The sequence below is a fragment of the Aotus nancymaae genome, unplaced genomic scaffold (genome assembly GCF_030222135.1).
Source record: "Aotus nancymaae isolate 86718 unplaced genomic scaffold, 86718_ANA_hifiasm-v0.15.2.pri h1tg000033l, whole genome shotgun sequence".
In the NCBI taxonomy this organism is placed as follows: domain Eukaryota; kingdom Metazoa; phylum Chordata; class Mammalia; order Primates; family Aotidae; genus Aotus; species Aotus nancymaae.
Window position 1 is genome coordinate 16369711 of NW_026988447.1, and position 27812 is coordinate 16397522.

Genomic DNA, 27812 nt, shown 5'->3' on the forward strand with positions numbered 1-27812 from the left:
AAAAGAAATATTAAATTCTGTTCCTTTTGGTTCATTTGTTTCCACAGGTACTCTTCACAATATATTTTTTAACTGTGTAAGTGCTTGTAAAGATAGGGACTTATACTACCACATCAAGATAGAAGTGCTTAGAATTCCTATCAGAAAGGAACATTTCTACTTTCTGTCCTTATCTCTTGGTTAAGACTTCAAAACTTGCGCTTAGTGTGGTATTTTAACACCTTTTTAAATAAAAGGCTCTGGAAAGGTCTCTTTAAAAATAGAACATGGATTTCCTGTGATAGAAAAGGATAAATATAGGATTTTAGATGTTCTTCCCATTATTTGAGCTGAGGTTACCACCCTGAGGAGAATGTGCCCTATTTTTAGAAACATAACTTTTTTTTTTTTTTTTTTTTTGAGACAGAGTTTCTCTCTGTCACCCAGGCTGGAGTACAAGTGGCATGATCTCAGTTCACTGCAACCTCCACCTCCTGGGCTCAAGTGGTTCTCCTGCCTCAGCCTCCTGAGAAGCTGGGATTACAGGCACCCACCACCACACCCAGCTGATTTTTATATTTTTAGTAGAGATGGGGTTTCATCACATTGGTCAGGCTGGTCTCAAGTGACTTGCCCGCCTTGGCCTCCCAAAGTGCTAGGATTACAGGCATGAGCCACTGTGGCCGGTCCAATAATTACTAATATTTAGTGTGAATTGAGGATATTGACAGGTGATGAAGAACATGCATTTGAACAATTCCAGTGAAAATTTTACAAGGTGACAATACAGAAAAATACACCATGTTTCCCCACTCCATTTTTTTCTTTGTTGGTGAACTATAAATATATGGGAATGCTATGATATATGATGAAGAGAATTTCAGATATAAAAATGAAAAATTCTTCCTAGCTTTTCATGCCTTATAACCCATGTGGTGGGGGTGGCAGGAGATGACAGGCAGAGAGATAATTTAAATACAAAATTAAGGTCTAGAACTTAGGCAAGAATTTCTTGGCTGGAGATATAACTTAGAATAATCATGGTTATAGGCAAAATCCTGGAAGTAGCCAAACATGTAGGGAGAAAGTATACAGGATAGGAATGATGACAAGGGATGGAATCTTGGAGACACTGATGTCTGAGGACAAGCTATGCCTTCAAGGGGCATAAGGCAAAAATGCGTGACCTAATGATCCCAGCCCTGCTGTGAAAGGCCTCCTTTCACTGAGTCATTTCTGTGGGCTCCTGCCTTTGTTCCCTGGCTTCTTAACTCCCCTGGATTTCAGGACTTTTTTGTTAGGGAAACACAACCTGTGCCTGACTTCCCATAGATCCTTCAAGATGGATCTTACTCACCCAGAGGCCCCTGTGCTGTGCAAGGTGCAGCTAAGACATGGGCATTAAAAGCTGAAAAGGGATGGTCAGAGTAATAGAAGGAACAGGAGACAGCTGTATTTTAGAGGTCAAAGGAGAATATTTTAAAAGGAACAAGCGAATTACCAATAGCTCTTAATACTACAGCCAGGCCAAGCAAAAGGTGCTGAGAACAGGTCAACTACCACAAATTTGTTTAATCTGAGGAAGTGAGAATGAGATATATGAGCGGATAGTTGAGAAATTCGCAGAAAGAGCATGAGACAACACATGAAAATCTGTGGTGAAAACCAAAAGTGTTTGTAGCTATTAATCTTGTTCAGCACTGACAGAAAGTGTCAGTTTTTCTAGAAGGATCAAGAGAGAAAAGAAAGATTTCATAGATGAGTGAATGTGAAAAAAATCAGAGAAGGAGAGGGGAAAGCAGTGATTCTCAAAGGATGTACAGAAGGATATCTGTAAGTACAACTGCGAGACCCCTCCGTGCTCTGCAGCTGCAGTGCCACTCTGCTGCCAGGGAACCTGCTACCAGTGACCTCTGGTGTGAATGGGCAGAAGCAAGTTAAAATCGCTAATTTAAAACAATGTAAATCAACTACTGAATTGCCTTTTAAGTATTATTCATACTTTAAAATCAATCCTTATCAAAGTAGCAAATTGATTTTGCAAAATCGTTTTTAGATTTTTTTTAACTGTTGTTTAAAACTGCAGACAGGCCAGGCATAGTGGCTCATGTCTGTAATCCTAGCACATTAGGAGGCCAAGGTGGGCAGATCACTTGAGGTCAGGAGGTTGAGACCAGCCTCGGCAACATGCCAAAACCCTGTTTCTACAATAAATACAAAAATTAGCCAGGTGTGGTGGCACATACCTGTAGTCCCAGCTACTCAGGGGGCTGAGGTGGGAATATCGCTTGCAGCAGGGAGGTCAAGGCTGCAGTAAGCTAATATTGCGCCACCGCACTCCAGCCTGGGTGACAGACCAAGACCTTGTCTCAAAAACGAAACAAAACAAAACAAACAAAAACCTTCAAGCAGGTTTTTTGACTGTGGTTATGTGTGTGGATATCTTGGTCTGCAGAGACAACTCTTTGCAGTAACATATTTCTTTACTCTCTGAAACTGTGGTTCATCAACTTTCCTTTTCCATTTAAGTGTGCATAGCAGGGAAAAACAGTGGCATGGCAAGACTGTCATGCTCCTGAATTCCGTTTAAAGGTTGGGCAACTATGTTCACTCTTTTCTCTTCCTTTCCTCTCCTATAACCCCTTCTTTTTTTCTCTTAGCACTCATGAATAGTACACAGCAAAAATGCCCCGTGGAAGAGGTATGTTTGTGACAATAACATGAAGTCTTTTAAAAGTGGTATGTCTGCTGATTCCAGCATTAGTGATGGTGGTGATGTGATTATAGCAAACTTGAGCAGGCCTCTGACTTAACAAAACTGTTCTTACCAATCAGACAAACGATGCAGAGCTCTAGCGTCTCTGTCAGCCTGGTTTACTCTTGATAAAAATGTTGACAGTCACACCAGTTGATGATGTGAATATGAGGACATCCTCCAAGTAGAGACTCAGGGGTTTTGGTTTCATATGTTAGAATCTGGGCTTTGCCAACCCAGCAGAGGTTCACCTGTCACAGCTTCAATCCAGCCTAAATTTCATTTCCACCTTCCACTTCCACCCCTGCCTCCCCGAGCTTTGACAGCCTCCTTGTTCAGAGAGAAGCAGAAGTTAATAGGAGTGGGGGAAAAGATCTATGCTTCCAATCTTTTCAAATAAGAAGAATTGAGCAAGTTGAGTATTACAGAGATATGAAAGCAGCTGTTTAAAATAGTTTATATCTGAAACAAATTTCCTTTGTGCACAAATTTTTACAGTATTTGTAGAATTTTTTCCCCAAAGGCATCTTTAAAATATGTTCCTTGAAAAATAGAGGTAATAGTCTCTATTAAATAAAAATTGGCATCATATGTGACATGTTCCAGATTATCGGATTAAGACTTAGTTTGCTTTATAAAGCAAAATTTGGGCCAGCTGCTGTGGCTCACGCCTGTAATCCCAACACTTTGGGAGGCCGAGGCAGGTGGATCACCTGAGGTTGAGAGTTCGAGACCAGCCTGACCAACATGGAGAAACCCTATCTGTACTAAAAATACAAAATTAGCTGGGTGTGGTGGCACTTGCCTGTAATCCCAGCTACTCAGAGGCTGAGGCAGGAGAATCGCATGAACCCAGGAGGCGGAGGTTGTAGTGAGCCGAGATTGCACCATTGCATTCCAGCCTGGGCAACAAAAGCAAAACTCTGTCTCAACAGCAACAACAAAAAAGTAAAATTTGGGAAAATAATTTAAACTATCAAGCTTAAGGACTTGAGTTTGAGACTTAAGAAAAAAGTCAGTGCTGCATATACAATAATATGTGCCATAAACGTTTATAAAAGTGATTTGAACACCTTTTGCATTTATTCTTTTTTTTGATAGTAATTTAAGTAAGACAAGGCTAGACTCATGCCTGTAATCATGCCTGTAATCTCAGTACTTTGGGAAGCCCAGGCAGGAGGGTCACTTGAACCCAGAGTTTGAGACCAGCAACATGGCAAAACCTCATCTCTCTAAAACATGCAAAAATTATCCAGGCCTGGTGTCACGTCCCTGTAGTCCCAGCTACTTAGGAGGCTGAGGCAGGAGAATGACTTGAGCCTGGGAGGTTGAGGCTGCATTGAGCCCTGATCATCACACCACTGCACTCCAGCCTGGGCAACAGAGTGAGACCCTGTCTCAAAACTAATAATAAGCCAGGCACGGTGGCTCACGCCTGTAATCCCAGCACTTTGGGAGGCCGAGGCGGGTGGATCACAAGGTCAAGAGATCGAGACCATCCCTGTCAACATGGTGAAACCCCATCTCTACTAAAAATACAAAAAATTAGCTGGGCATGGTGGTGCTTGCCTGTAATCCCAGCTACTCAGGAGGCTGAGGCAGGAGAATTGCCTGAACCCAGGAGGCGGAGGTTGCGGTGAGCCGAGATCGCACCATTGCACTCCAACCTGGGTAACAAGAGCGAAACTCTGTCTCAAAAAAAACAAACAAAAAAAATAATAAAACAACTTACAGGTTATAAAATTTCAGTTAAGTTAGAATAAAGATGAAAATTTGACCAGTTTCATTCTATAATAGATTTATAAACAAACATCACAAAAGCATAGTCATATAGATTGGGATAGGTATTTAAAATTTTTCCTGCCCATTGTTATTTCATATCATCATCTTCATGCTCCAACCATGCAACTTATATTTAATAGCTGTCTTCTTTTCTCTGTTCATTCTTCAAATTATTTTCACAACCACAGAATGTGCTTTGGGGAGTTTTATGCAATCTCCAATATACAACCATAATTAACTTTATGCCAATAAAATGATTATTTTGATTTACTTTTCTATTTAGGGATGTTAAAATTCATACATTCTATATGATGTCAAGTATAAGCTTTTTCCAACTGTTTACTCTGTAAAAATTTAAACCCTTACCTAACGTACTAATTTTGTACTATACCAGTTTATTCCTTCTTCAACAGCTTCTCGGACTTCTATTCAGAGTGAACTCCATCGAGATAGAAGGTATGGCTGTATTTATAATAAAGGACATATATTCTGCTAATAATTGAAATAAAAGTGTATTATCAGGTAGCAAGTTAAATATTTCAGTTTCATAAGCAATGTATTATTGTATTCTGCCTCATCAGTATATCTCCTAAATTAACTTATAAGTTTGAAAGATGATTTTGCTTGACAGAAGGAGTGATACAGGCTTGAAAATGTTCTTCCGAGTGTGATTTTTTACTGAAGTTGATTTTTAAAATGTTTATTAAACAACTGCTACATGTAAAGCATTATAACTGCTTCAGAGAAATGCTTTGTACCTCATGCGACTTAGTACATGTTGCCTAACCAAATGGATGGATGACAGGATAGAAAATTGAATGGAAGTATAAAGAAAGGAAAAGAGGAGGTAGGCAGGATGAGTAAAGGCTGGATGGCTTTTTGGAAAAAGGAAAGGAAAAGAGAAGGGAGGAGAGATATTATTTGGATAGGTAGATGGAAGGACCAGTGGACAGATGAACAGTAGAATGGACAGGATGGATGGATAAATAAAAGAATGGGAGGGGTGGACAGATGGGTAAATGGATGGATAGATTTTTTTTTTTTTACATTACATCATGACATTCAATCAGATAGATAGGTTTTTATAAGTCATGGTCCCTGCTGTCAAATTTCTGATAGTACAGTATAGAGTAATAAAGGACTTTAGAGTCAGAACCAAGTTCAAATCCTGACCACCACTTTCCTACCATGTAACCTTGGGCAACAAGCTGCTTAATCTCTCTAGCTTCTGTATCCTCATCCTTAAAATGGTGCTAATCATACCTACATCACAAGGTTGTCATAAGAATTAATGTACATATGATGCTTAACATTTATTAACTAGTAACTATTATTTAGTTAGACAAAAGCTATAAGCAGAGGTTCTTAGGGAATGCAGTTCAAATGTAATCAATGATCAGGTTCTACTGTTGCACAGTGTAGCATGAGAGTGTGTGAAATGCACAATTTTGATGACAGTGCTTTTTTGTTTTTGTTTTCCATAGAGTGCTAGAGAAAGGCAGAGCAAGTATTATCATTTATATATGTTCCATGAGAAAACTGAATTTTCCAGTCAAAACTGTTGATTGATTTGTTCAGGGTCACACAGTTGGTCTTTGTTAGGAAATCAGGTTGAAGACAAAATTTAAACATGCTCCTGGCACAGTGGCTCACACCTGTAATTCCAGAACGTTGGAAGGATTGATTGAGGCTAGGAGTTCAAAACCAGCCCGGACAAGATAGCAAAACCTCATCTCTAGAAAAAAAAATTTAAAAATTAACTGGGCATGGTGGTATGTGCCTATAGTCCCAGCTACTCAGGAAGCTGAGGTGGTGGGAGCTCAAGGCTGCAGTGACCTATGATTGCACCACTGCACTCCAGCCTGGGCAACAGAGCAAGTTCCTGTCTCTACAAAATTAATTAATTAATTAGTTTAATTAAATGTGAGAATGTAGAATCAGATTAAGATAAAAGGAGTCTTGCTGAAATCACCACAGCTCTTCAGTATTAATGAACACAGAAACACATATCAAAGTCTAGAAGTGAACATATAACCTCAAAACACTTAAACATAACTTTGAATTGGAACAGATATGGAGTGCAGCAGAAGAGGATATTCTTTTTATATGGTAATTTTCATTTCAGAGTATGTGTTTTATAATAACAGAAAACCAAGCTGGGCCCAGTGGCTAACACCTCTAATCCCAGCATTTTGGGAGGCTGAGGTGGGCAGATCACTTGAAGTTAAGAGTTCGAGACCAGACTGGCCAATATGGCGAAAACCCATCTCTACTAAAAATACAAAAATTAACTGGGTGTGGTGGTGTATGCCTGTAATCCCAGCTACTCGGGAGGAAGGCACGAGAATTGCTTGAACCTGGGAGGTGGAGGTTGCAGGGATCCAAGATCGAGATTGCACCACTGCACTCCAGCCTGGGCAACAGAGTGAGACTCAGTCTCAAATAATAATAATAACAGAAAATCAAACAATTCCATTTGACTAGTGGGTTTTTATACCTTACACTATACATCTGCCCTATAGGCTAGATAGCCCTGGAATGAAGAGATTGTATAGGCCTTACTTACTTAGTTCTTATTCCTATCAACCAAGGCAGAGCCAAGTGTGCTCAGGGTCCATCTCTTAACTTTTTGAGGCCAAAGTCATAGAGGATGACTGTCATTTGCTCCCTTGAAGCCTGTCTGGGTGTACTGTCAGAGACACCCCAGGCCAGACAGGTCATTTCCGTGACTGTGTTAGTTCCTATAACTTTTTTCCATGGTGGTGGTTTTCATGAAACTTTGAACATTTACAGAGAGACAATAGCTTGTTACCAACCTGAAAAACCTCACTGAGGCTTCTGTCCACTAGGCGCCCAGAGATCACCATTGTGGCAGCTGAGCCGCTGAGGCCAGCCTCGTGGTTTCCAGGAACCCCACACCCAGGACTGGGATTTCCTGCATCATCTGCAGCAGGCCCTTGGAGGCCTAATGAGCTGGTTCCTGCTGAGGTGAATAAACATCACATTATCTCTTGGCATTTTATTTTTTAAATGAAATTCAAAGATAAGAACAGTGAGACTGTCAACACCTTGGCTATTGCCCATAGATGTCTAAAATCTTCATTCTTTACTTTTCAGCTCCCACCATCTTATGAACAAGTTATAAAAGAAATCAACCAAGTTCAAGTTAATACTACAAATAATAATAATGCTGCTGCCACTCCAAGGCACACTATTACTTCTGCAACTCAGACTGACTTTTCAGAAGAAATAGACAACAATCTGCCTCAAAGTAATGCAAGTAATCTGTCTTCCCTGATTCTGACCTAGTTCTAGGGAAGTAATCAGTAGGCTTCCAGCCTTTAAAATAATTTGCAATTTGTTCATAATTCATTGAGCTTTGCTGCCCAATCAGTGTGATCGCTGTGTGCTTGCTTTTTTTGGGTATGCAGTGATTATTATAATAGATCATTCTTACAAACTGCAGCCCCAATCTCTTGAGTTCACCCTAGTTTATATCACAAAAACATCATCCATTTAACTCATGGTGGGTATTACCGCTGATACTCTTTATTCCCACTGAGAAGCATCTTCTGTTTAGCAACTTAAACTTGATAGGATGCTAAGGATGGTTGTCCTGTTAGGCTCTTTTAAAGTGTTGCATGGTGGCTCATGCCTGTAATCCCAGCACTTTGGTATTCTTACAGTGGGCATATTGCTTGAGCCCAGGAGTTTGAGACCAGCCTGGGCAATGTGGTAAAACCCCATCTCTACAAAAGAAAAAAAAAAAAAAACCGCAAAAATTAGCTGAGTGTGGTGGTGTGTGCCTGTAGGTCCCAGCTACTCGGGAGACTGAGGTGAAAGGATCACCTGAGCACTGGAGGGCGAGGCTGCAGTGAGCCGTGATAGAGCCACTGTACTGTAGCCAGGGCAACAGAGCAAGACCCTATCTCAAAAAAAAAAAAGAAAAAACAAGAGGAATATTTGTCATATGAAGAGCACTCCTACAGGAAGCTGAGAATAAACATTTCCATTTTTAAATCATTTTTTACTAATTAAAGAAACCAGAATCTCTTGATATTCCATGTATGTATTTTTAAATCTGTGTATCTTCTGTATTTTTTTCTTATAAATTATTAACATTGCAGCTTCTTTTTATTTGTTTGTTTTGGTCTTATCAGCACTACAGGCACCTTTGAAGCCTCTTCAGCCTTTCCCAGCAGTCTCATCTGGCAATCTTCCAACAAATGTGGCACCGTTAATAGTCTTTGATATTTCTGAAGAACAGAATTGTGTGGAAAACCCCAGTGCTACAAGATGTCCAGTGCCAAAACCAAGATCAAAAAGCAACCTCAGACCAATTGCCAGAGATTCTCACATTAAAGAGCAAAGTCACCAGAAAATCAGCCCAGCAGCCATAGGAGAGAAGTCATCCCCAGGCCAACCCCAGTCTCTGCTGGACAACACTAGCACCTCAGACAGTCAGGCAGTAATGAACATTATGAACACGGAACAAAGCCAAAATAGTATTGTTTCCAAAATTAAAGTGTTTGAGGATCAGACAACTATAGAAACCTCAGGACTGCCCAAGAAACCAGAAATTACTCCACGTTCACTTCCTCCAAAGCCTACTGTTTCCTCAGGGAAACCTTCTGTGGCTCCCAAACCAGCTGCTAACAGAGCTTCTGGAGAGTGGGACTCTGGGACTGAGAACAGACTCAAGGTGACCTCCAAGGAAGGGCTCACCCAATACCCTCCCCTGCAAGAAGCAGGAAGCATCCCAGTAACCAAACCTGAATTGCCAAAGAAACCAAACCCTGGCCTTATACGAAGTGTTAATCCTGAGATTCCAGGAAGAGGGCCCCTGGCTGAGAGCTCTGATAGTGGGAAGAAAGTGCCAACTCCCGCCCCGCGGCCTTTGCTGCTGAAGAAATCTGTTTCCTCAGAAAACCCCACCTACCCCTCAGCTCCACTGAAACCTGTCACTGTTCCTCCCCGACTCTCAGGGGCATCACAAGCCAAAGCATACAAGTCCCTGGGAGAAGGGCCCCTGGCCAACCCCCCAGTTCCAGTTCTGCAGAGCAAGCCCTTGGGGGACATCGATCTCATCAGCTTTGATGATGATGTTTTGCCCACCCCATCAGGGAACCTGGCTGAAGAATCTGTTGGTTCAGAGATGGTTCTAGGTGAGTGAAAAATCAGCAACAGAGGGGAAGCTAAACTCATGATAGGGTATTTTAAATGGCGCTTGCTGTTTTAGTTTCCAGTACATAAGTTACTGAGATGCATGCATGCGTGTGTATGTGTAGAGACAGAGAGAGACAGGAATGAACAGAGAGATCAAGAAACATGGAGCTAAGTGGAGAATGGAGACAGGGAGGGAAGGGAAAATAAAGAATAGGGGTGATGGAGTCAGAAAGAAAGAGGGAGACACATGTATTGATTACTATTATATGAGCCAGAAGGAAGCAGACTGGGGCTAGGGACTAAACTATAATAGGTTGTGGGGCTAGCTCCCCTCACTCTTGGCAGATAGAAGTTCAGGCTTCACATTGAAAGGATCCAGGGAGGTTGGGCAACATGTAGAAGGATGCAGAGGAATCTTCTCATAGATGGGAAGTCATGCAGTGGCCCCAGAGGGGCTCCTCAGATGAAATGGGCCCCAGCTGGGAGTGCTGGGAGAGGGGCCAGTTCCAGGGGAGGATTCTGGAAAATGTACGGAATGAGGACCCAGCCACATGTTGCAAAATAGTTCCTTTAATCTTCACAGAACATCTTCCTTTGAGAGTGAAAAGTTTTGTAAATAAAATACAACATTTGTAAGTTAGCTGCCAACATCAGTACAATTAAATTTCCCAGAAGGCAGAGTATGTTTTCTTTCCTCTCACTGTTCGGTTGGAGAGTGTGATGGTAAAGCTTATCTTTGACTTGTCAAACTAAGCTGCTCTACTTGTCATCAGTAAGATTTCTTTTACTGCTGTTTACTTATTTGGGTGGAAGTTGTGAACATATAAACTTAATGGAATTTTTAAAAGGTTAACTGTCACTGTATAAATGTTTAACATGCATCAAATACTACAGGCTCTGTGATTTCAAAACCAAATTCTGCACAGCGCATGTGTATTTAAAATGAGAGCAAACATACACATTATTTATTAAATATTCACACACAGAACATTGTAACTGACACACTACATTTTAGCATATAAATTAAAAGACATACATGGCTTTTGTCCATAAAGGGTCAAAGGTAAAACATTTGAATATATTATATATCTGCAGTGTACCTAACGCTCTGCTAAATACTGAGGCATACGTTATTTTATTTAATAATTGCAACAACCCTCTGTGAGATATCATTGGCCTAAGTTTGCAAATGAAGACAGTGAGGCTGAGAGAGATCTGTGGATAACTTGACCAGTGTCATAAAACAATTATCTAAGTCAGGATTCAAACTTAGTGGTTTTACTCTAAGTCTGGTTTATTTTTCACTATATAATGTTGCTACCCAATATTTTCATAAATCCTTAACCTGGCAACACTTTAAAAACTTTTCAAGTCTTTGATAATACCATTTTCTTATATAAACCTTTTTGGTGTTAACAAGATTCAGAGGACAGGTAAACCCAACAGCACCAAGCTGTTAAGGGGTGGAAACCATGCGAGCCAAAGAAATAATACCTTTTGTAGAACTTGCTAGTTTCTATGGGGTTAGGAACTTGACTAATAATTGCTGAGAATTTATTTTGTATCATCTAGCAGATAATTATAGTCATCATCAAAAAGGAAGGTCAACAATATACTTTCAACATGAATACAGTCTCATGCTTCATATTCAGCCTTTTCTGCTTCTTGATTTCTACCACTTCATTGCACAACATTTAATTATTGGGGCGTCTTTTAGTAAAGTGTGTAATTTGCTTGTGCTATCTGACTTTAACCATTGCTCTTGACTATGGAGTTATACTGAGTTGAATACTACCTTCTTTCTAAACCTGCCTTTCTTCCTGTATTTTGCAACTCACTAGTGACACTAACACGCACACCAGCCTTCCCTGGAGAAACCCAGAGATCATCATAGAGTCTTCCCACCATGTCACACAGTGGCTAGATTGGAGTCTGCCAGGGCCTACCGTAATTGTTATGTGACCTTGGACAATTTACTTAACCTCACAGTGCCTCTGTTTCCTTATTTGTAAGACATAATCATACTCCTTAGAGAGGATATTGCAAGGGTTAAATGTGATTATGTAGGAAAGCGGTATCACACTATGTGAAACATGATGATCATTAAGTAGTAGTTATTATTGTTACTTCTCTGCCTTCGCATCTAATTAGTTACCAACTCTTGCTGCTGATTTTACCTTCCAAATAGTTCTTGACTCTGCCTCTCCTTTTCATCCCTCCTTTTTCTATCCCACCCTAGGCCTTTATGTTCTGATGACTGCAGTAGCCTCCTAAATTGAGCCCACTCAGACAAACCTATCATCTTCCACACTGTGGCTACCCAGGGGATTTTCTAGAATGTATACTTGGCCTGTTGCTTCCCTACTTAGGTCCTCCAAAGGCCTTCAGTATCACCTCTGAATGCCTTGACCTGTGGAGGGATTTTCATTTGCTTTTTGATTTGGGGCTTTGTGACTTTTTGATGGTGTTTTGGTAGCATTGTCATTGTAAATAAAGGTTTATGATCTCTGGGAAACCTTGCCTAATCATCCAGACACCAGGCAGAAACTGGGAGGGGAACACAGGAGAAAGAAGAGAAACTTACAAATAACGTCTTCTCTTCCCTTTCTCTTACCTCAAAAATAAGGAAAATCTAATAAAATAGCATTCATAAAATGAAGTTGCCATATTAATCTCAAGCAATAGAGATCCAAAAATACTGAAGCTATGAAAACATTGTAAAGATTAGAAAAATTATTAAAGGAAAACTCATAAAACAGGCAATTTAATATTGGATTCATTTCTTGGGTAGAATGCCTTCCAGGTTAATGTAATGGAGCTGAGAAGTATTAGCAATTCTTTTTCACACCTCTCCAAAATCATACCCAGTTGTCAAAAAAAGCAGAATGTTTCTGCCATCAGCCCCATTACACAGACCAAAATAATAGTTTAGCAGCCAATTTCTGCTATTAACAGAACTCAAGGGAAAGAAATGACAGAAAAGCAAGCCAGGGATGGTGAAACTAATTATGATGACAAGCACATTATTAGAGACAGGTAATGGGAGGATAACTACTTTATCATCAGTGTTTTTCTCAGTCCACTAAGGAAGACTGTGCAGATATAGGTATAAAGAGGCCTACTTGTTCGGCAGCAGGTGTGGAATAATTGGTGCTGATGTGAGGGGGTAGAGGGAAGACAGAATACACACTGCAAATAAAAGTAAACAAAAATCCATTGTCTTGTCTTAGATTCAGATAGGAGATTCTTCTTAAGATGCTCTGTGGTTTGGTTTTGTTTTGTTTTTTTCTGTAGAAACAAGAGCAGTCGCCGGGCGCGGTGGCTCACGCCTGTAATCCCAGCACTTTGGGAGGCTGAGGCAGGTAGGTCAAGAGATCGAGACCATCCTGGTCAACATGGTGAAACCCCGTCTCTACTAAAAATACAAAAAATTAGCTGGGCATGGTGGCGCGTGCCTGTAATCCCAGCTACTCAGGAGGCTGAGGCAGGAGAATTGCCTGAGCCCAGGAGGTGGAGGTTGCAGTGAGCCGAGATCGCGCCATTGCACTCCAGCCTGGGTAACAAGAGCAAAACTCCGTCTCAAAAAAAAAAAAAAAAAAAAAACAAGAGCAATCTGTAATAGAATAATTATGGCAGCAAGTTCTTAATCCTTTTCAGATTACCAATGTCTGAGAATCTGAGGTAACCTGAGATTCTTTACTCTCCCTTGAAAATAGCCTTTAATTCAATGACTGTTTGGAGCTGTGAAAAAAAAAAGAAAGAAAGAAAAGAAAATAGCCATTAGCTCATGTGTACACAGTTCACTGTGTGTACAATATCCAGAACTTCAAGGGCCTATTTTGGGCCTAGATTAAGGACTTCTACTATAGAATATTGGAAATAAATATCAATGGACTGCTTAAATTACGGTACATCCACAACAGTGGAGTATTTTGTGATAATTAAAAGGGAGGGAGACCTATTACCCCTTACTGTAGACCAACCTCCAACATGTTATTAGGTGAAAAATGCAAGATACAGGATAGTTTTTATGTTATTTTAGCTATTGTTTGTGTTAAATGTGAATGCAGTGTGCAGTGATGTGTGAAAAGTTGGTAACAAAGGTTGTCTTCTATGCAGGAACTGGATAGAAGAAAACAGGGAATCTGATTTTCACTGTATGCATTTTGATCTCTTTTGAATTTCAGACCATGTGGAGGCATTACCTATAACAAGATAGTAAAGCAATAATCTTTTTAAAATAGCTGAACATAAGCATAATTAGGCCGAAAGAAACTGGGAGAATTATCTCTTGTCATCTTTGCCACTTCTGAAGAACTGCTTCCCCTACTGACCCTCAGATTCTGATAAGTAGAAATTTTTAAAATAATAAAATAGTGATTTATCTAAAAGGTTATATTATTCAAGGTTACAAATAGAAACTAGTTGTCATGAACTAAATTAGACAAAGTCAAAATTTTATATCTGCATTATTTCCTTCTAAATTGAATCCAAAAAAGAGTTTTTATTTTTCTAGTTACTTTATGGAAAATTTTATGGCCATTATTGCCTTGAAAAAGTAAAATAAAAGAAACCAGAAATTTCCTCTTTTGTTTTCTTATTTTTAAATGGTTTTGTTCTGGTTCGTTTGGCAGAGGTGTTATCTCAGCTTAATCTAACTTTTTCCTTATGATTAAATTTATGTTATTGGATTTGTTTCAGTTAGAAAAGTAAAATATATTCGTTGTAACAAGTTAAATAATTAAGAGATTTTGGGTTAAAAAAATGTAATCTCCCAGCAGTGACCAGTGTGAACAAAGTATGCAGTCTTCTGTGCCTTTGGGCATGCCAAACGCAAGTGGAAATTTTTACCATACTATACCTGTTACTCAGCAGAGTGCTTTCTTCTTTTTTTTTTTTTTTTTTTTGAGACGGAGTCTCATTCTGTCACCCAGGCTGGAGTGCAGTGGCACGATCTCAGCTCACTGCAGCCTCTGCCTCCCAGGTTCATGCAGTTCTCCTGCCTCAGCCTCCCAAGTAGTTGGGACTATAGGCATGTGCCACCACGCCCAGCTAATTTTTTGTATTTTTAGTAGAGACAGGGTTTCACCATGTTCGCCAGGATGGTCTCTATCTCCTGACCTCAGGTGATCTGCCTGCCTCAGCCTTCCAAAGTGCTGGGATTACAGATGTGAGCCACCACGCCCAGCCAGCGGAGTGCTTTATTAAACAATGACATCTATCATTTCTCTTCAGGATAATAGGTCTAAGTCTAATTCATTGTCTCCTTATACCCGTGTACCTGCCTGATACCTCATAATATATCATAGCTGGTTCAGTATTTCCCCTATTGTTGGAAATTCAGGTTGTTTCATTTGTTTTTTATTTGAGGGGTGGGTTGTTTTTTTTGTTCATTGTTGGGTTTTGCCACTACAAAAAATGCTTCAGTAAATACTCTCAGAAACATGTTCACTTCTATTGATGTTTTTATTTCTGAAGAATAAATTTCTGAAAGTGCGACTACTAGTCAAAGGTTATGAACTTTAAACATTTGAACTAGAACTAATGATCCAGTTTCTCACCTAGTGGTGTCTAGAGTACCCCAACATGAAGTGCCAGCCTTGCTTTATATGTTACCCACTTATAACTTCTGTTGGAAAAAATAGACCTCTTATGAAAAGACTTAAAAAATGAACTTACCATGTTGCTAGAGAGAAACTTGCACACCATCATAAGATGAAAAACAGGGCTCTGGCTGCACTTTCTCATTGAAGTGATGCTGTTTATCCTCCCCACTAATCTGCACTCCTCACATGGATCACAGCCCAGACAACATGCAGACAGAGAGGCAGATGCAGAGCTCACTGACTCAGTGAGCACAGCTGGGGGAGATCATTAAACAGACCACTCCTGCCAAACAGCCTGTGGTGGTGGAACACGAAGACTTCCTTGCCTCGCTACATGGAGAAAGAAATTTTTTCCCGGAGACCTGTATAGTAGAATAATTATACATTATCTGAGCACCAGTTATTAAAAAACAGCTAACCATATTAAAAAGTAAAAGAAAATAAGAGAGAGAGTGAATAAGCTAGGACACTTTTAATACTTCATAAGTTATATCTATGCTACTTCAATTTAAATTCTTCAGGTTAAAACAAAAAATGATTGGACCCTTGAACATGATAGGTGACATCTGCCCACACTGTGTGCAGGATTTGGGTCAGATTTCCTGAGGTCATTCCTCCCACAGCAAGCGTGTTTTGGATGCCCCCTGTGTTCAGCCCTCAGGGGTGCTGATTGGCCTCTTTTCTCCTTTCCCTGCCTGCCCCCACCCTCATCTATGCCCTCACTTGTGAAATGTGAGTGTGTAGGTGGTATACTGGCCCAGAATTTAATTTGATTTGGGAAACAATTTAAGTCATTCCATGCTCAAGATTTTCTTCCCTCTTCACACACACTCAAAAAGCATCATTGAATAAAATTTTAAACTAATAACCAACAGGTTATTGGTACCAAAAGCAGCTGTTAAAGAAATACCACTTCAAGCCAGGCACTAAGGCTCATACCTATAATCCCAGCACTTCGAGAAGCCAAGGTGGGAGGATCACTTGACCCCAAGAGGTCGAGACCAACCTGGGCAACATAATAAAACTTCATCTCTACAAAAAATAAAAATTAGCCAGGCATGGTGGCACATTCCTGTAGTCCCAGATACTCCAGAGGCCAAGGTGGGAAGAGTGCTTGAGCCCAGGAGTAAGTCGAGGCTGCAAAGAGCCACATGATTGCACCATTGTACTCCAGCTTGGGTGACAGAGTGAGACCATGTCTCAAAAAAAAAAAAAAAAAGAAAAGGAATAGGGCACTGTGAATGATTATTGGAAGAACTATTCAGATATGTAAAATCCAGTTGTTGGAAAGACAGTCAAACAATGTCTCCTCCCTCCCTCACCTATTGCACTCCTGTTTCCATCTGCAACCTGCTTCCCTTCTGCCCATACCTTGTTCTGCTTTTTCATCTTTCAATATACTTCTCACCTTCAAATATACCACATGAATTCCTTATCTGTTATATGTATTGTTTCTTGTCCCCATCTCCCTCCTGGAATGTAAGCTTCATGAAGGCAGAGTTCTGTGCTTTGTTCACTGCTATAGTCCCAGCATGTAGAAGAATGTTTAATGCATGGCAGGCACCCAGTCAATATTGCATGAACAAAAGTGAAAAATGAAACTACAAAGAAATTGATATAAAATGATCCTGGATTTGTTTTTCAAAACATCTGTATAATAGTAATACATGTAATATTTATAGAAAATACATAGGCATACCATATTTTAGACAATAATTAATTTTAGAGAGATTATATTACAAGAGGTTTTCTTTTTCTATTTTATATAATTCTTAATTTTTCTCACTTTTGCAACAAATACTACTTTGAAGTAAAAAAGTACTATTATACTTGTTATTATATATTTGTTGTTATAATAAAATTAAAGAATTAAGGAATTTGGTTAAATCCAAAAACAGGAGCTTTGTTGTTTTATGGGTGACAGGTCATAGCAGAAGAAAGTTATATTGTTAATACAGTAGTCTTTTTTTTTTTTAAGTTTGATGACATTCTTTTGATAATCTTAGTTTTTTGAATGTAAGACTAGCCTCACTCACTGTGAGCTGGTAAGATTCCACAAAGGAGTCATCAATTTTTTTTTTCTCAAGTAGTGTAATAATAATTTTAGCTAGCTTGCCATCTGGGGACCCTTCCAAAGTGGTAGATAAGAAACTTAAAATAGGATTGTACTTTACCATCATACCTCCCCACCCAGCACTGTTACTGGCATAAATATGTAAGCAAGTGGTTGGTGAGAGAGTGATGCCTTTGGCAGGGTATCTCATGGTGGGGTTGCCTGAAAACTGGGTGAAAGAGAAGGTGAAGTATCAGATTGCTAAAAGGGCTTTTATTCTTAGCTCAGCCCTTCATGTATCCTGCAAAGAACTGGTCAGCAAAAGGTGCTTATTGAATTGCACCTCATAACAGGCAGAATGTGAATGCTGTTCATCACAGGAGCTATGGAGTGCATCGTTTTATAGGGAGTATCTCCCCGCAGGCAAGATCCATAGAACAGGTGCAGAATTACAGCATATACTCATTTCCCCTCTTGTTAAATAAAGTCAAAGACAGTTTCATGCGATCCTACATGCTGAGTAGTAGAATATCCATTATAGAGCATTTTCTTTTATTTTTGCTAATCTTTATATTTGTAGATTTCCCTTTAAAAAAAAAAAAGTTACAGTCATTTTTCCAAACCACTAACAAGGACATTTATATTAAAGACTTTTAATAAAAAGGTTTACAGCTATGCTTTTGTTTAAAGTATTTCTCCTAAGCATATACTGTCCATTTAAAATATTGGGTTGGTGCATTACTTTTAGTGGCAAAAACCACAATTACTTAATAAATTGGTTAAGACAGGAATGCTAAGTCATATATCCTTGCCCCAAAATTAAATATTTGAAGAGGTATGTCTTATTTTATTTATGGGATGAATGTTTTTGATTTTCATGTTACTAAAGTGTAGTTTTACTGAACTAAATCTGAGACTGCTGAGCACCTTCCCTGTGCCAGGCACGGCACTGGGTAGGATGGGGGCCCTGGGAGTAAATATTCCGGGACAGGCACAGGGGGTGTCCAGGGAAAGTCTTTCTTTCCTCTCTGGGGCATCTGGGAGGCTTTAGGATGTGGGAAAGATTGTCTCCTCCTCTCAATTGCCTCTCATTTTCAGGCAGACGTGTATGAAATGATTACACTCCCCTGAAAGATCAGCTTCTACATAATTCAAGATCATCCTCGATCTCTCTCATCAGAGAGGAAGAAAAGCCACATCAATTATTTACAGAACACAAAGTTATTTCCTTTTATGAGCTCCAACTTTGTTTTTGTCTCTGCAAACTGAGATTTTGTTTATCCATGAATAGTTTCCCTTGGGGCATGAAAAATATGACTCTTAAATTATGAATGAGGTTTTTTGTTTCAGTCCATGTTAACTAAAACATGCAAAATAAACTGTGTTTTTCATTAGATCCCTTTCAGCTCCCTGCAAAAACAGAACCAATAAAAGAACGAGCAGTTCAACCAGCACCCACCAGGAAGCCCACTGTAATTCGAATTCCAGCCAAACCAGGAAAATGTAAGCACTTCTCTGCTTTCTTTATTTACTTTTTCAAGAACTTGAGAGAAATATATGCTAATTTATCAATGTCTGCTTTTGAAGTTACATATAATCTGCCATTCATAGTCAAAGCTATTTAAAAGCAAGTTGTTTTATCGCAATTCTTCGAAGAATTAGTACAGTAAATTTGAATTTTTTTTTTTTTTGGAGGTGGGGAGTCTCACTCTCTTACCGAGGCTGGAGTGCTGTGGAGCAATCTGGGCTCACTGTAACCTCTGCCTCCTGGGTTCAAGCGATTCTCCTGTCTCAGCCTCCCAAGTAGCTGGGACTACAGGTGCATGCCACCACGCCTGGCTAATTTTTGTATTTTTAGTAGAGACAGGGTTTCACCATATTGGTCACGCTAGGGATTTCATTTTTCTTTAATGATGTCTTTAGACAGAGAATAGAGGGAGAGTAAAATTTAGAACAATTGTTATATCCCATGTTAATACCTCTGGTACAGATTTGGTGGGAAAGTAACCTAAACCAATAGCAAATAAAGTTGTATTTGTCTATCAGTCAGGAGTATATTATTCCAGTCAGCATAATCTCAAATATGGCTATGTGTGAATTCTGTGAAGATTAGTAGCCAAAAGCTTTAAAAACATGTAATTATTTATAAAAATAATTCTTAAATTAGTGTAACATTACATTTTGATTTACTTCCTTACTTGATTTTTTAATAGTCTAACAAATGAAATTCTATAGGAGCTCTAATAAGTACTTCAAAAAGAAATCTGATAGTTATTATAATGGGAAAGCCACAAGGGCCAGAACTATTTATTTTAGGCAGCAGATTATTTAAAAGGTAATTAAAAGTATGTTTATATATGTGTACATACACACAGTGGGTTCCAGAGCAGTTCGTGGCACTGCTTGGAGTGATCACACAGCTTTCTGTGAGGACCTCTGATTTCATTTATATCTGCACTGCCTTTATATGGCCCACATGCATTCTTGCCTTTGTCTAACAAGAGATTCTGCCCACTTCATTCCTCCTAAAGCAGAACAAGCATTCCACTCTTTCATCTGTAGCACCCAGGATTATACTGCAGGAATATTCCCTGTGTCGTAGGGGTTTGGTTTTTCTATAAAGCACTACCCAGAAGGATCATGTTGGTTTTAGTATCTTCTTGATGATTCTGTTATTAACTGATGGTTCTCAGCCAAGTAGCAAGAAAATTGAACAGAGTTGCTATGAAGAATGAGGAGGAGAAAAAAATCAAGGGTATCAAATTCTGGTTCTAGTTTCTTTGGAAGTTATATTTTATTTCTTTTGAGGTAATATTTTAATGTTAGATTTAAAAACTGGTGGTAGGTGGTAGGCCAGGCATGGTGGCTCACACCTGTAATCCCAGCACTTTGGAAGGCCAAGGTGGGCAGATCACTTGAGGTCAGGAGTTCAAGACCAGCCTGGCCAACATGGTGAAGCCCCATCTCTATCAGAAATACAAAAAATTAGCCAAGCATGGTGGCACACCCCTGTAATCCCAGCTACTAGGGAGGCTGAGGCACAAGAATCGCTTGAACGTGGGAGGTGGAGGTTGCAGTGAGCCAAGATAGCACCACTGCACTTCAACCTGGGCAATAGAGCAAGACTCCATCTCAAAGAAAAAAAAAAAACTGGTGGTATACTTCTTTTGACAGTATTATATAGCCCACAAATCAGTCAAATGATAGCTCATTGGGTTGTTTGCCTGTTTGCTATTACTTTGTTAAATGTATTCTGGATTTTAACAGGTATAGTAACATATAATGTTAAGAAATATTGGCCAGGCACGGTGGCTCAATCCCAGTAATCCCAGTGCTTTGGGAGGCTGAGGCGGGTGGATCACTTGAGGTCAGGAGTTCAAGACCAGCCTGGCCAACATAGTGAAACCCTGTCTCTATTTTTAAAAAAGAAAAGAAAAGAAATATTGCCGTGGGTTTTAAGTAATACAACTTTTACAGAAATTAGTAATAAATACAAATTTTTTAATTTATTCATCTGTTGTGTCATTGTCCCCAAGACCACCCCCAGGTTTGATGATTCACTAGGAGGACTCACAGGACTCAACATATAGTTGTATTTATGTCTATTATTTATTATAGCAAAAGTATATGAGGTACAGTCAGCAAAGAGAACAGGCAAATAGGGTGAAGTCTGGAAGAAACCAGATACACACTTCCAAGAGCCTTCTACTGGTGGAGTCAGAGGACATGCTTTAACTCCTCCAGCAATTAGTTGTGATGATACGTGTGAAATGTTGACCAGAGAAGCTCATTAGAGATTCAGTGCCCAGGGTTTTTATTGGGGGCTGTTTATGTAGGCACTCCTAAAAATTTGGGCACATACCAAAATTCCAGATTCCCAGAAGGAAAGCAGATGTTCAGCATAAACCATATTCTGTTTTATCAGTTTTGAGGATGGCGAGAACTGTCCCAAAGTTCAAGCTTGTATATGCTAGTCAACAACCAATCTTATGGCTGGGTGCGGTGGCTCACACCTGTAATTCCAGCACTTTGGGAGGCAGAAGCGGGTGGATCACCTGAAATCAGGAGTTCAAGACCAGCCTGGCCAACATGGCAAAACCCTGTCTCTACTAAATACAAAAATTAGGTGGGGATGGTGGCATGCCTCTGGCCGAGGCAGGAGAATTGCTTGAACTGGGAAGCGGAGGTTGCAGTGAGCCAAGATTGCTGTATTGCACTCCAGCCTGGGTGACAAGAGCAAAACTCAAAAAAAAAAAAAGGGACCAATCTTGTAAGCAGGACTTTATAGGGATGGAGTTTCAGGCCTGCTATTTTTACTTTTTCTGTACCTTGTAAACTACATTAATGAGCTCTGAAATCCTGAAAAGGATATGCTGAGGAAGCAGCTTTAATTATTATCCTAACAAAGCTCCAAGAACTGGTAGAAAGTTGAATTCTAGGAGTTCGAGACCAGCGTGGCCAACATGGTGAAACCCCATCTCTTCTAAAAACATAAAAATTAGCCTGGCATAAAAAAGAATGAGTTCATGTCCTTTGCAGGGACGTGGATGAAGCTGGAAGCCATCATTCTCAGCAAACTAACACAGGAACAGAAAATCAAACACTGCATGTTCTCACTCGTAAGTGGGAGTTGAACAATAAGAACACATGGACACAGGAAGGGGAACAACATACACCGGGGCCTGTCAGGGGTAGAGGGCAAGGCAAGAGAGCATTAGGACAAATACCTAATGCATGCGGGGCTTAAAACCTAGATGACAGGTTGATAGGTGAAACAAACTACCATGGTACATGTATACCTATGTAGCCTACACATTCAGCACATGTATCTCAGAACTTAAAGTAAAATTTTTTTTAATTATTTTAAAAAAAAAATAAAAATAAAGGCTCAATTAAATTAGCCAGGCATGGTGGCACACACCTGTAAACCCCAGCTACCTGGGAGGCTAAGGCAGGAGAATTGCTTGAACCCAGGAGTCAAAGGTTGCAGTGAGCCAAGATCATACCACTGCATTCCAGCCTGGGCAACAAAGCATGACTTCATCTAAAAAAAAAAAAAAAAGGAAAGTTGAGTCCCATACTGCTAAATGTGGGAGAACTGAAATGACAGAATGGTTCCTAGAGAGTTATTTCTATTTGTATCAAAAATCAATTCCTCAGAATTTTATTAATATAATTATTAACCAATATATATATTCTGTGGAGGAAAAAGAATGAAACTTTGGTGTCTGAAAAATTTAGAATGGTCAAGGGAAAAAGGAACTAGCTTCACGGTGCAGATGTCCTTGAACTTATTTGAACTTGTCAGCTTCTTTCCCCTGGGGTCTGTTTCTTCTGACCAGGTTGTCCTTTTCCCAGAGGTCTGCATGGTTCCCTCCCTCACCAATCCTTCAGGTCTTTACTCAGTGCCACTTTTTTTCAGAGACCTTCCCTGACTACATTATTTAAAATTGGAGATTTCTTACCTCCACATCCCACACACACTCACACCAGATACTCCCTATGTTCCTCCTTCCAGTAAGCTATCTCCTTTCTACTTTCATATTACTGCCATGTACTCTTAAATATTTGTCACAACAGTTTTATATTTTAAATGATCAACTATTTCTTTGTAAGAATAAGGAAACCACAGCACAGAAAATATCTTCAAGATGGTGACTAAGTTGGATGTTTTTATTATGTATGTCTTAATTCCCAGAGCAGCCTTGCCTCTCACTAAGAATGTTTGCCTCACTCTAAATCATTGTTTTCCTAGTTGCTAGCCTGGATATTTTCCTCCCTTTGAGAATGTTTTCCTGTCTGAGGATAAAACAGGAACCTGACAAATCATCTTCTTGTTATAGATTTTTCACATGAAATGGAAGTAGAGAGTGTACATTTGAAAAAAAAAGAGAGAGAGACAGAATGCTCATCTGCTCATCTCCTTTTAATGCCTAAACCAAACAGTGTAAAAGATGGCTTTAGCATCCTTCAGTATGTTACAGTCATCCACTTTCCAATTGTTTTTGCACACTCATTTTAATTAGCTGTCACTGATCAAATCTGATCATCTTTGTTTCCTTTTTAAAATAAGTGAGGGGTACATTATCACTGATACAGGTGTGGTTTGGATGTAAAGGTACTGTTTGTTTAATTGAGGGCAATTACGTTCATTAATAAGAAGCTAGTGAATTAGAAAACACATTGAATTCTTTTTGGATAAGGGAGTGTTGGATACACCACCCATTAAGAAGCAGCATGGTAGCCAGGTGAGGTGGCTCATGCCTGTAATCCCAGCACTTTGGGAGGCCAAGGAGGGCAGATCACAAGGTCAGGAGTTCAAGACCAGCCTGACCAACATGGTGAAACCCTGTCTCTACTAAAAATACAAAAAATTAGCTGGGCATGGTAGAGCATGCCTGTAATCCCAGCTACTCAGGAGGCTGAGGCAGGAGAATTGCTTGAACCTGGAAGGCGGAGGTTGCAGGGAGCTGAGATCATGCCACTGTATTCCAACCTGGGCAATCTTGGTATGTGCCAAGATCTCTGTCTCAAAATAAATAAATAAATTTATTTAATTAAATTAATTGATTAAATTTAATTGATTTTTAAATTAATTTAGCAGATTCTGTCTCAAAAATAAATTAATTAAATTGAATAAAAAGAAACAGCATGGCTTATGAAAATGAACATGGGCTTTTAGGTTCAAAACAATGAATCTGACAATTACTAGCAGTAAAACCTTGGGTAGCTCATTTGTTTTCTTAGCTTCAGTTTCTTCATCTGTAAAACAGGTAGGATATCATCTAGTGTAGCCCTGTGCAATAGAACTTTCTGTAAAGATAGAAATGTTTTGAAACTGTTCTGGTAGCCACTAGTCACAAGTGGCTATTTAATATTTGAAATGTGGCTAGTGCAACTGAGGAACTAAAATTTTAATTTAATTTAAATTAATTAAGATTTAAATCTAAATCATCAGCTGTAGCTACCAGCTAGTAGACTGGGCAAATCTAACACATAGATCTTGGTTGGGGAAATGTATGTAAATATAGAGCCTAACTTAATGCCTAGCACATAAAAGGCTGTCAACAATGCTGGTTGCTGTTATAATTATTTGGTATTATTTTCACTCTCTATAAAACATATGGTAAAATTAACTGATGTTGACTAACACATGAATTTTCTGAGGTTTTCTGGGAGTTCTTTCTCATTTGCCTAACTATGTGTGTGTATCTTATATGATAGCCAATTTTCTAATTAAGCAGCAAAGGCTGGTGCGGTGGCTCACACCTGTAATCCCAGCAGTTTGGGAGGCTGAGGCAAGTGGGTCACAAAGTCAGGCGTTTGAGACCAGCCTGACCAACATTGTGAAATCCCACTCTCCTAAGAATACAAAAATTATCTGGGTGTAGTGGCACATGCCTGTAATCCCAGCTACTCAGGAGGCTGAGGCAAGAGAATCGCTTGAACTTGAGAGACAGAGCTTGTAGTGAGCCAAGATCATGCGATTGCACTGTGGTGATTGCACAGATCTCTCTCTGTCTGGGTGACAGAGCGAGACCCAGCCTCAAAAAAAAAATTTATATATGTGTATATATAAACACACACACACGCATACACACACACACACACACACACAGAGTAAAATTAACTGATGTTGACTAACATGAATTTTCTGAGGTTTGCTGGGAGCTCTTTCTCATTTGCTTAACTTTTTGTGTGTATCTTTTATGATAGCCATTTTTTAAATAAACTAAGCAGAAATCATTTTATTCTTTGGAATCCCAAAGACTAGAAATTATTGATGAATTACTGCTATTTTTTCCAGGTTTACATGAGGATCCACAAGGCCCACCTCCTCTCCCTGCTGAAAAACCTATTGGAAACACTTTCAGTACAGTATCTGGAAAACTCGGTAATGTTGACAGAACTAGAAACTTGGTAAGTGGTCATTATAGACTGTATTAGGTTGAAGAGGTAGCTATGCTACCTCTACATTGATTATGAATAATCAGGTGATACCTAAATTATTTTACTACTGGTCAGATTAAAAACAAAAACCCTTTATTAGAGACCAGTGTCTAAGCCGCATGTACTTATATAATGTAGTCTTCAGTATGTTAAAAGTCCCTATAGAGAGATTAGACCAATTCATTGTACTTCATTATAAAATAATTTGTATACCAACTTAATGACATTGTCTTTTAAATGGAAATAATAATTAGAAGGTTATTAAAATCTCTAAAAACCTTTAATATTTATGGACATAACTTTAGTCAAGTTGTCGGTTTTTATTTAAAATACCCAATTAGTGACCAAAATTTAAGATAATTACTATAAGAATTTTTAAATCTGAAATTTAAGAAAAATGTATTTGTTAAATTTAAAAAAATAGTGTTTTACTGTGCACTTGTTAAGATGGTGGTCAAAGAGATTTTGTGTATATATATATATATATATATATTTTTTTTTTTTTCATTTCAACCTCAATATCCTCATACTTTTTTTTTTTTTGGTCTTCCAACTTTTGTGGTTTATTGGGAAAACAGACATACAACAAGTAATTAGGGAAGTGGTTTAAAAAAAAGAATAAAAGTCGCTGGGTTAGGTGGCTCATGCCTGTAATCCCAGCACTTTGGGTGGCCAAGGCGGGTGGATCGCCTGAGGTCAGGAGTTCGAGACAAGCCTGGTGAAACCTCGTCTCTACTAAAAATTCAAAAATTAGCCTGGTGTGGTGGTAGGTGCCTGTAATCCCAGCTATTCGGGAGGCTAAGGCAGGAGAATCGCTAGAACCCGGGAGATAGAGGTTGCAGTGAGCCGAGATCATGCCACTGTACTGTAGCCTGGACAAAAGAGTGAGACTCCATCTCAAAAAAAAGAATAAAATCTTTCAGAGGACTTTATGGGAAGCCCAAGAGAAAGCTTCTGATTCTTTTCTCTTTTTTAAATTGACAAATAATAATTGTACATATTCTTGGGGTACATAGTGATGTTTCAGTACATATACTATATAGGGATCAGATCAGGCTAATTAGCATATCTGTCATCTTAAACATTTTTCACTTCTTCTGTTTGGAATGTTCAATATCTTCCTTCCAACTGTTTGAAACTATATATTATTGTTAACTATAGTCAACCTATAGTGGTATAGAACACTATAATTTATTCCTCCTATCTAGGTGTAATTTTGTATTCTTTAACAAATCTCCCTACGTCTCCCTTCTCCCTAACCTTCCCAGCCTCTAGTATCCTCTGTTCTATTTTTTATTTCTATGAAATCAATTTATTTTTAGCTTCCATATAGGAATGAGAACATGCAGCGTTTAACTTTCTGTTCCTGGCTTATTTCACTTAACATAATATCCTCCAGTTCCATTTATGTTGCCACAAATGACAGGATTCCATTCTTTTTATGGCTAGATAGTATTCCATGTTGCATACATACCACATTTTCTTTATCCATTTATCTGTTGTTAGACACCTAGGTTGATTCCATATTTTGGCTATTGTGAGTAATGCTGCAGTAAACATGGATGTGCAGATTTCTCTTCAATGTGATTTCCTTTCCTTTGAATAAATTCCCAGTAGTGGGATTACTGGATGATATGGTAGTTCTATTTGTAGTTTTTTGAGGAACTCCCATCCTGTTCTCTACAATGGTTGTACTAGGTTACATTCTCACTAAAAGTGTATAAGAGTTCCCCTTTTTCTGCATCCTTGCCAGCATGTGTTTTCTTTTTATCTTTTAGATAATAGCCATCCCAACTGGGGTGAGATGATACCTCATTGCCATTTTGATGTGAATTTCCCTGATGATTAGTGTATTTTAATGTATTTGTTTGGACATTTGTGTGTCTTCTTTTGAGAAATAGCCAGATCATTTGCCTATTTTTTGTTTTCTTTTTTGAGATAGGATCTTACTCAGTCTCCTGGGCTGGAGTGCAGTGGTATGATCACAGCTCACTGCAGCCTTGACCTCCTGGGCTCAGGTGATTCTGCCACCTCAGCCTTCTGAGTAGCTGGAACTATAGGCACATGCCACCACACCCCGCTAATTATTTGTATTTTTTGTAGAGACAGGGTTTCACCACATTGGTCAGGCTGTTCTTGAACTCCTGGATTCAAGCAATCCTCCAGCCTCCACCTCTCAAAGTTTATTTGCCCATTTAAAAATCAGATTGTTTAGGTTTTTTGCTGTTAATGAGGTTTTTAGCTTCTCTTCTATTCTGGATACTAATCCCCTGTCAGATGAGTAGTTTGCAAATATTTCCTGCCATTCTGTGTGTTGTCTTTTCACTCTGTTGATTGTTTCCTTTACTGTCCAAAAGATTTTTGGTTGATATAAACTAATTTGTTTATTTTTTCTTTTGTTGCCTGTGTTTTTGAGGTCTTATTCATAAAATCTTTTCCAACACCAATGTCCTGAAGTGTTTTTCCTGCTTTCTTCTAATAGTTTTATTGTTTCAGGTCTTAGATTCCGGTTGTGTCTTAT

General features: G+C 39.1%; 1 protein-coding gene across 13 annotated transcripts in view; it reads left to right on the top strand.

Annotated features, from left to right (window-relative positions):
• Positions 1-27812, top strand: part of SH3D19 (SH3 domain containing 19) — a 210695-nt gene that overhangs the window by 139126 nt on the left and 43757 nt on the right. For 5 of the 13 annotated variants that reach the window (XM_064383821.1, XM_064383818.1, XM_064383820.1 and 2 more), the window contains exons 4-9: positions 4930-4972; positions 7366-7504; positions 7634-7787; positions 8677-9681; positions 18737-18844; positions 25149-25261. In XM_064383821.1, the coding sequence (XP_064239891.1) occupies positions 4930-4972; positions 7366-7504; positions 7634-7787; positions 8677-9681; positions 18737-18844; positions 25149-25261 (1562 nt within the window). Of the gene's footprint in view, positions 1-2639; positions 2681-4929; positions 4973-7365; positions 7505-7633; positions 7797-8676; positions 9682-18736; positions 18845-25148; positions 25262-27812 lie in introns of all 13 variants that reach the window. The other 8 variants (XM_064383824.1, XM_012470041.3, XM_064383825.1 and 5 more) reach the window with 3 other exon arrangements.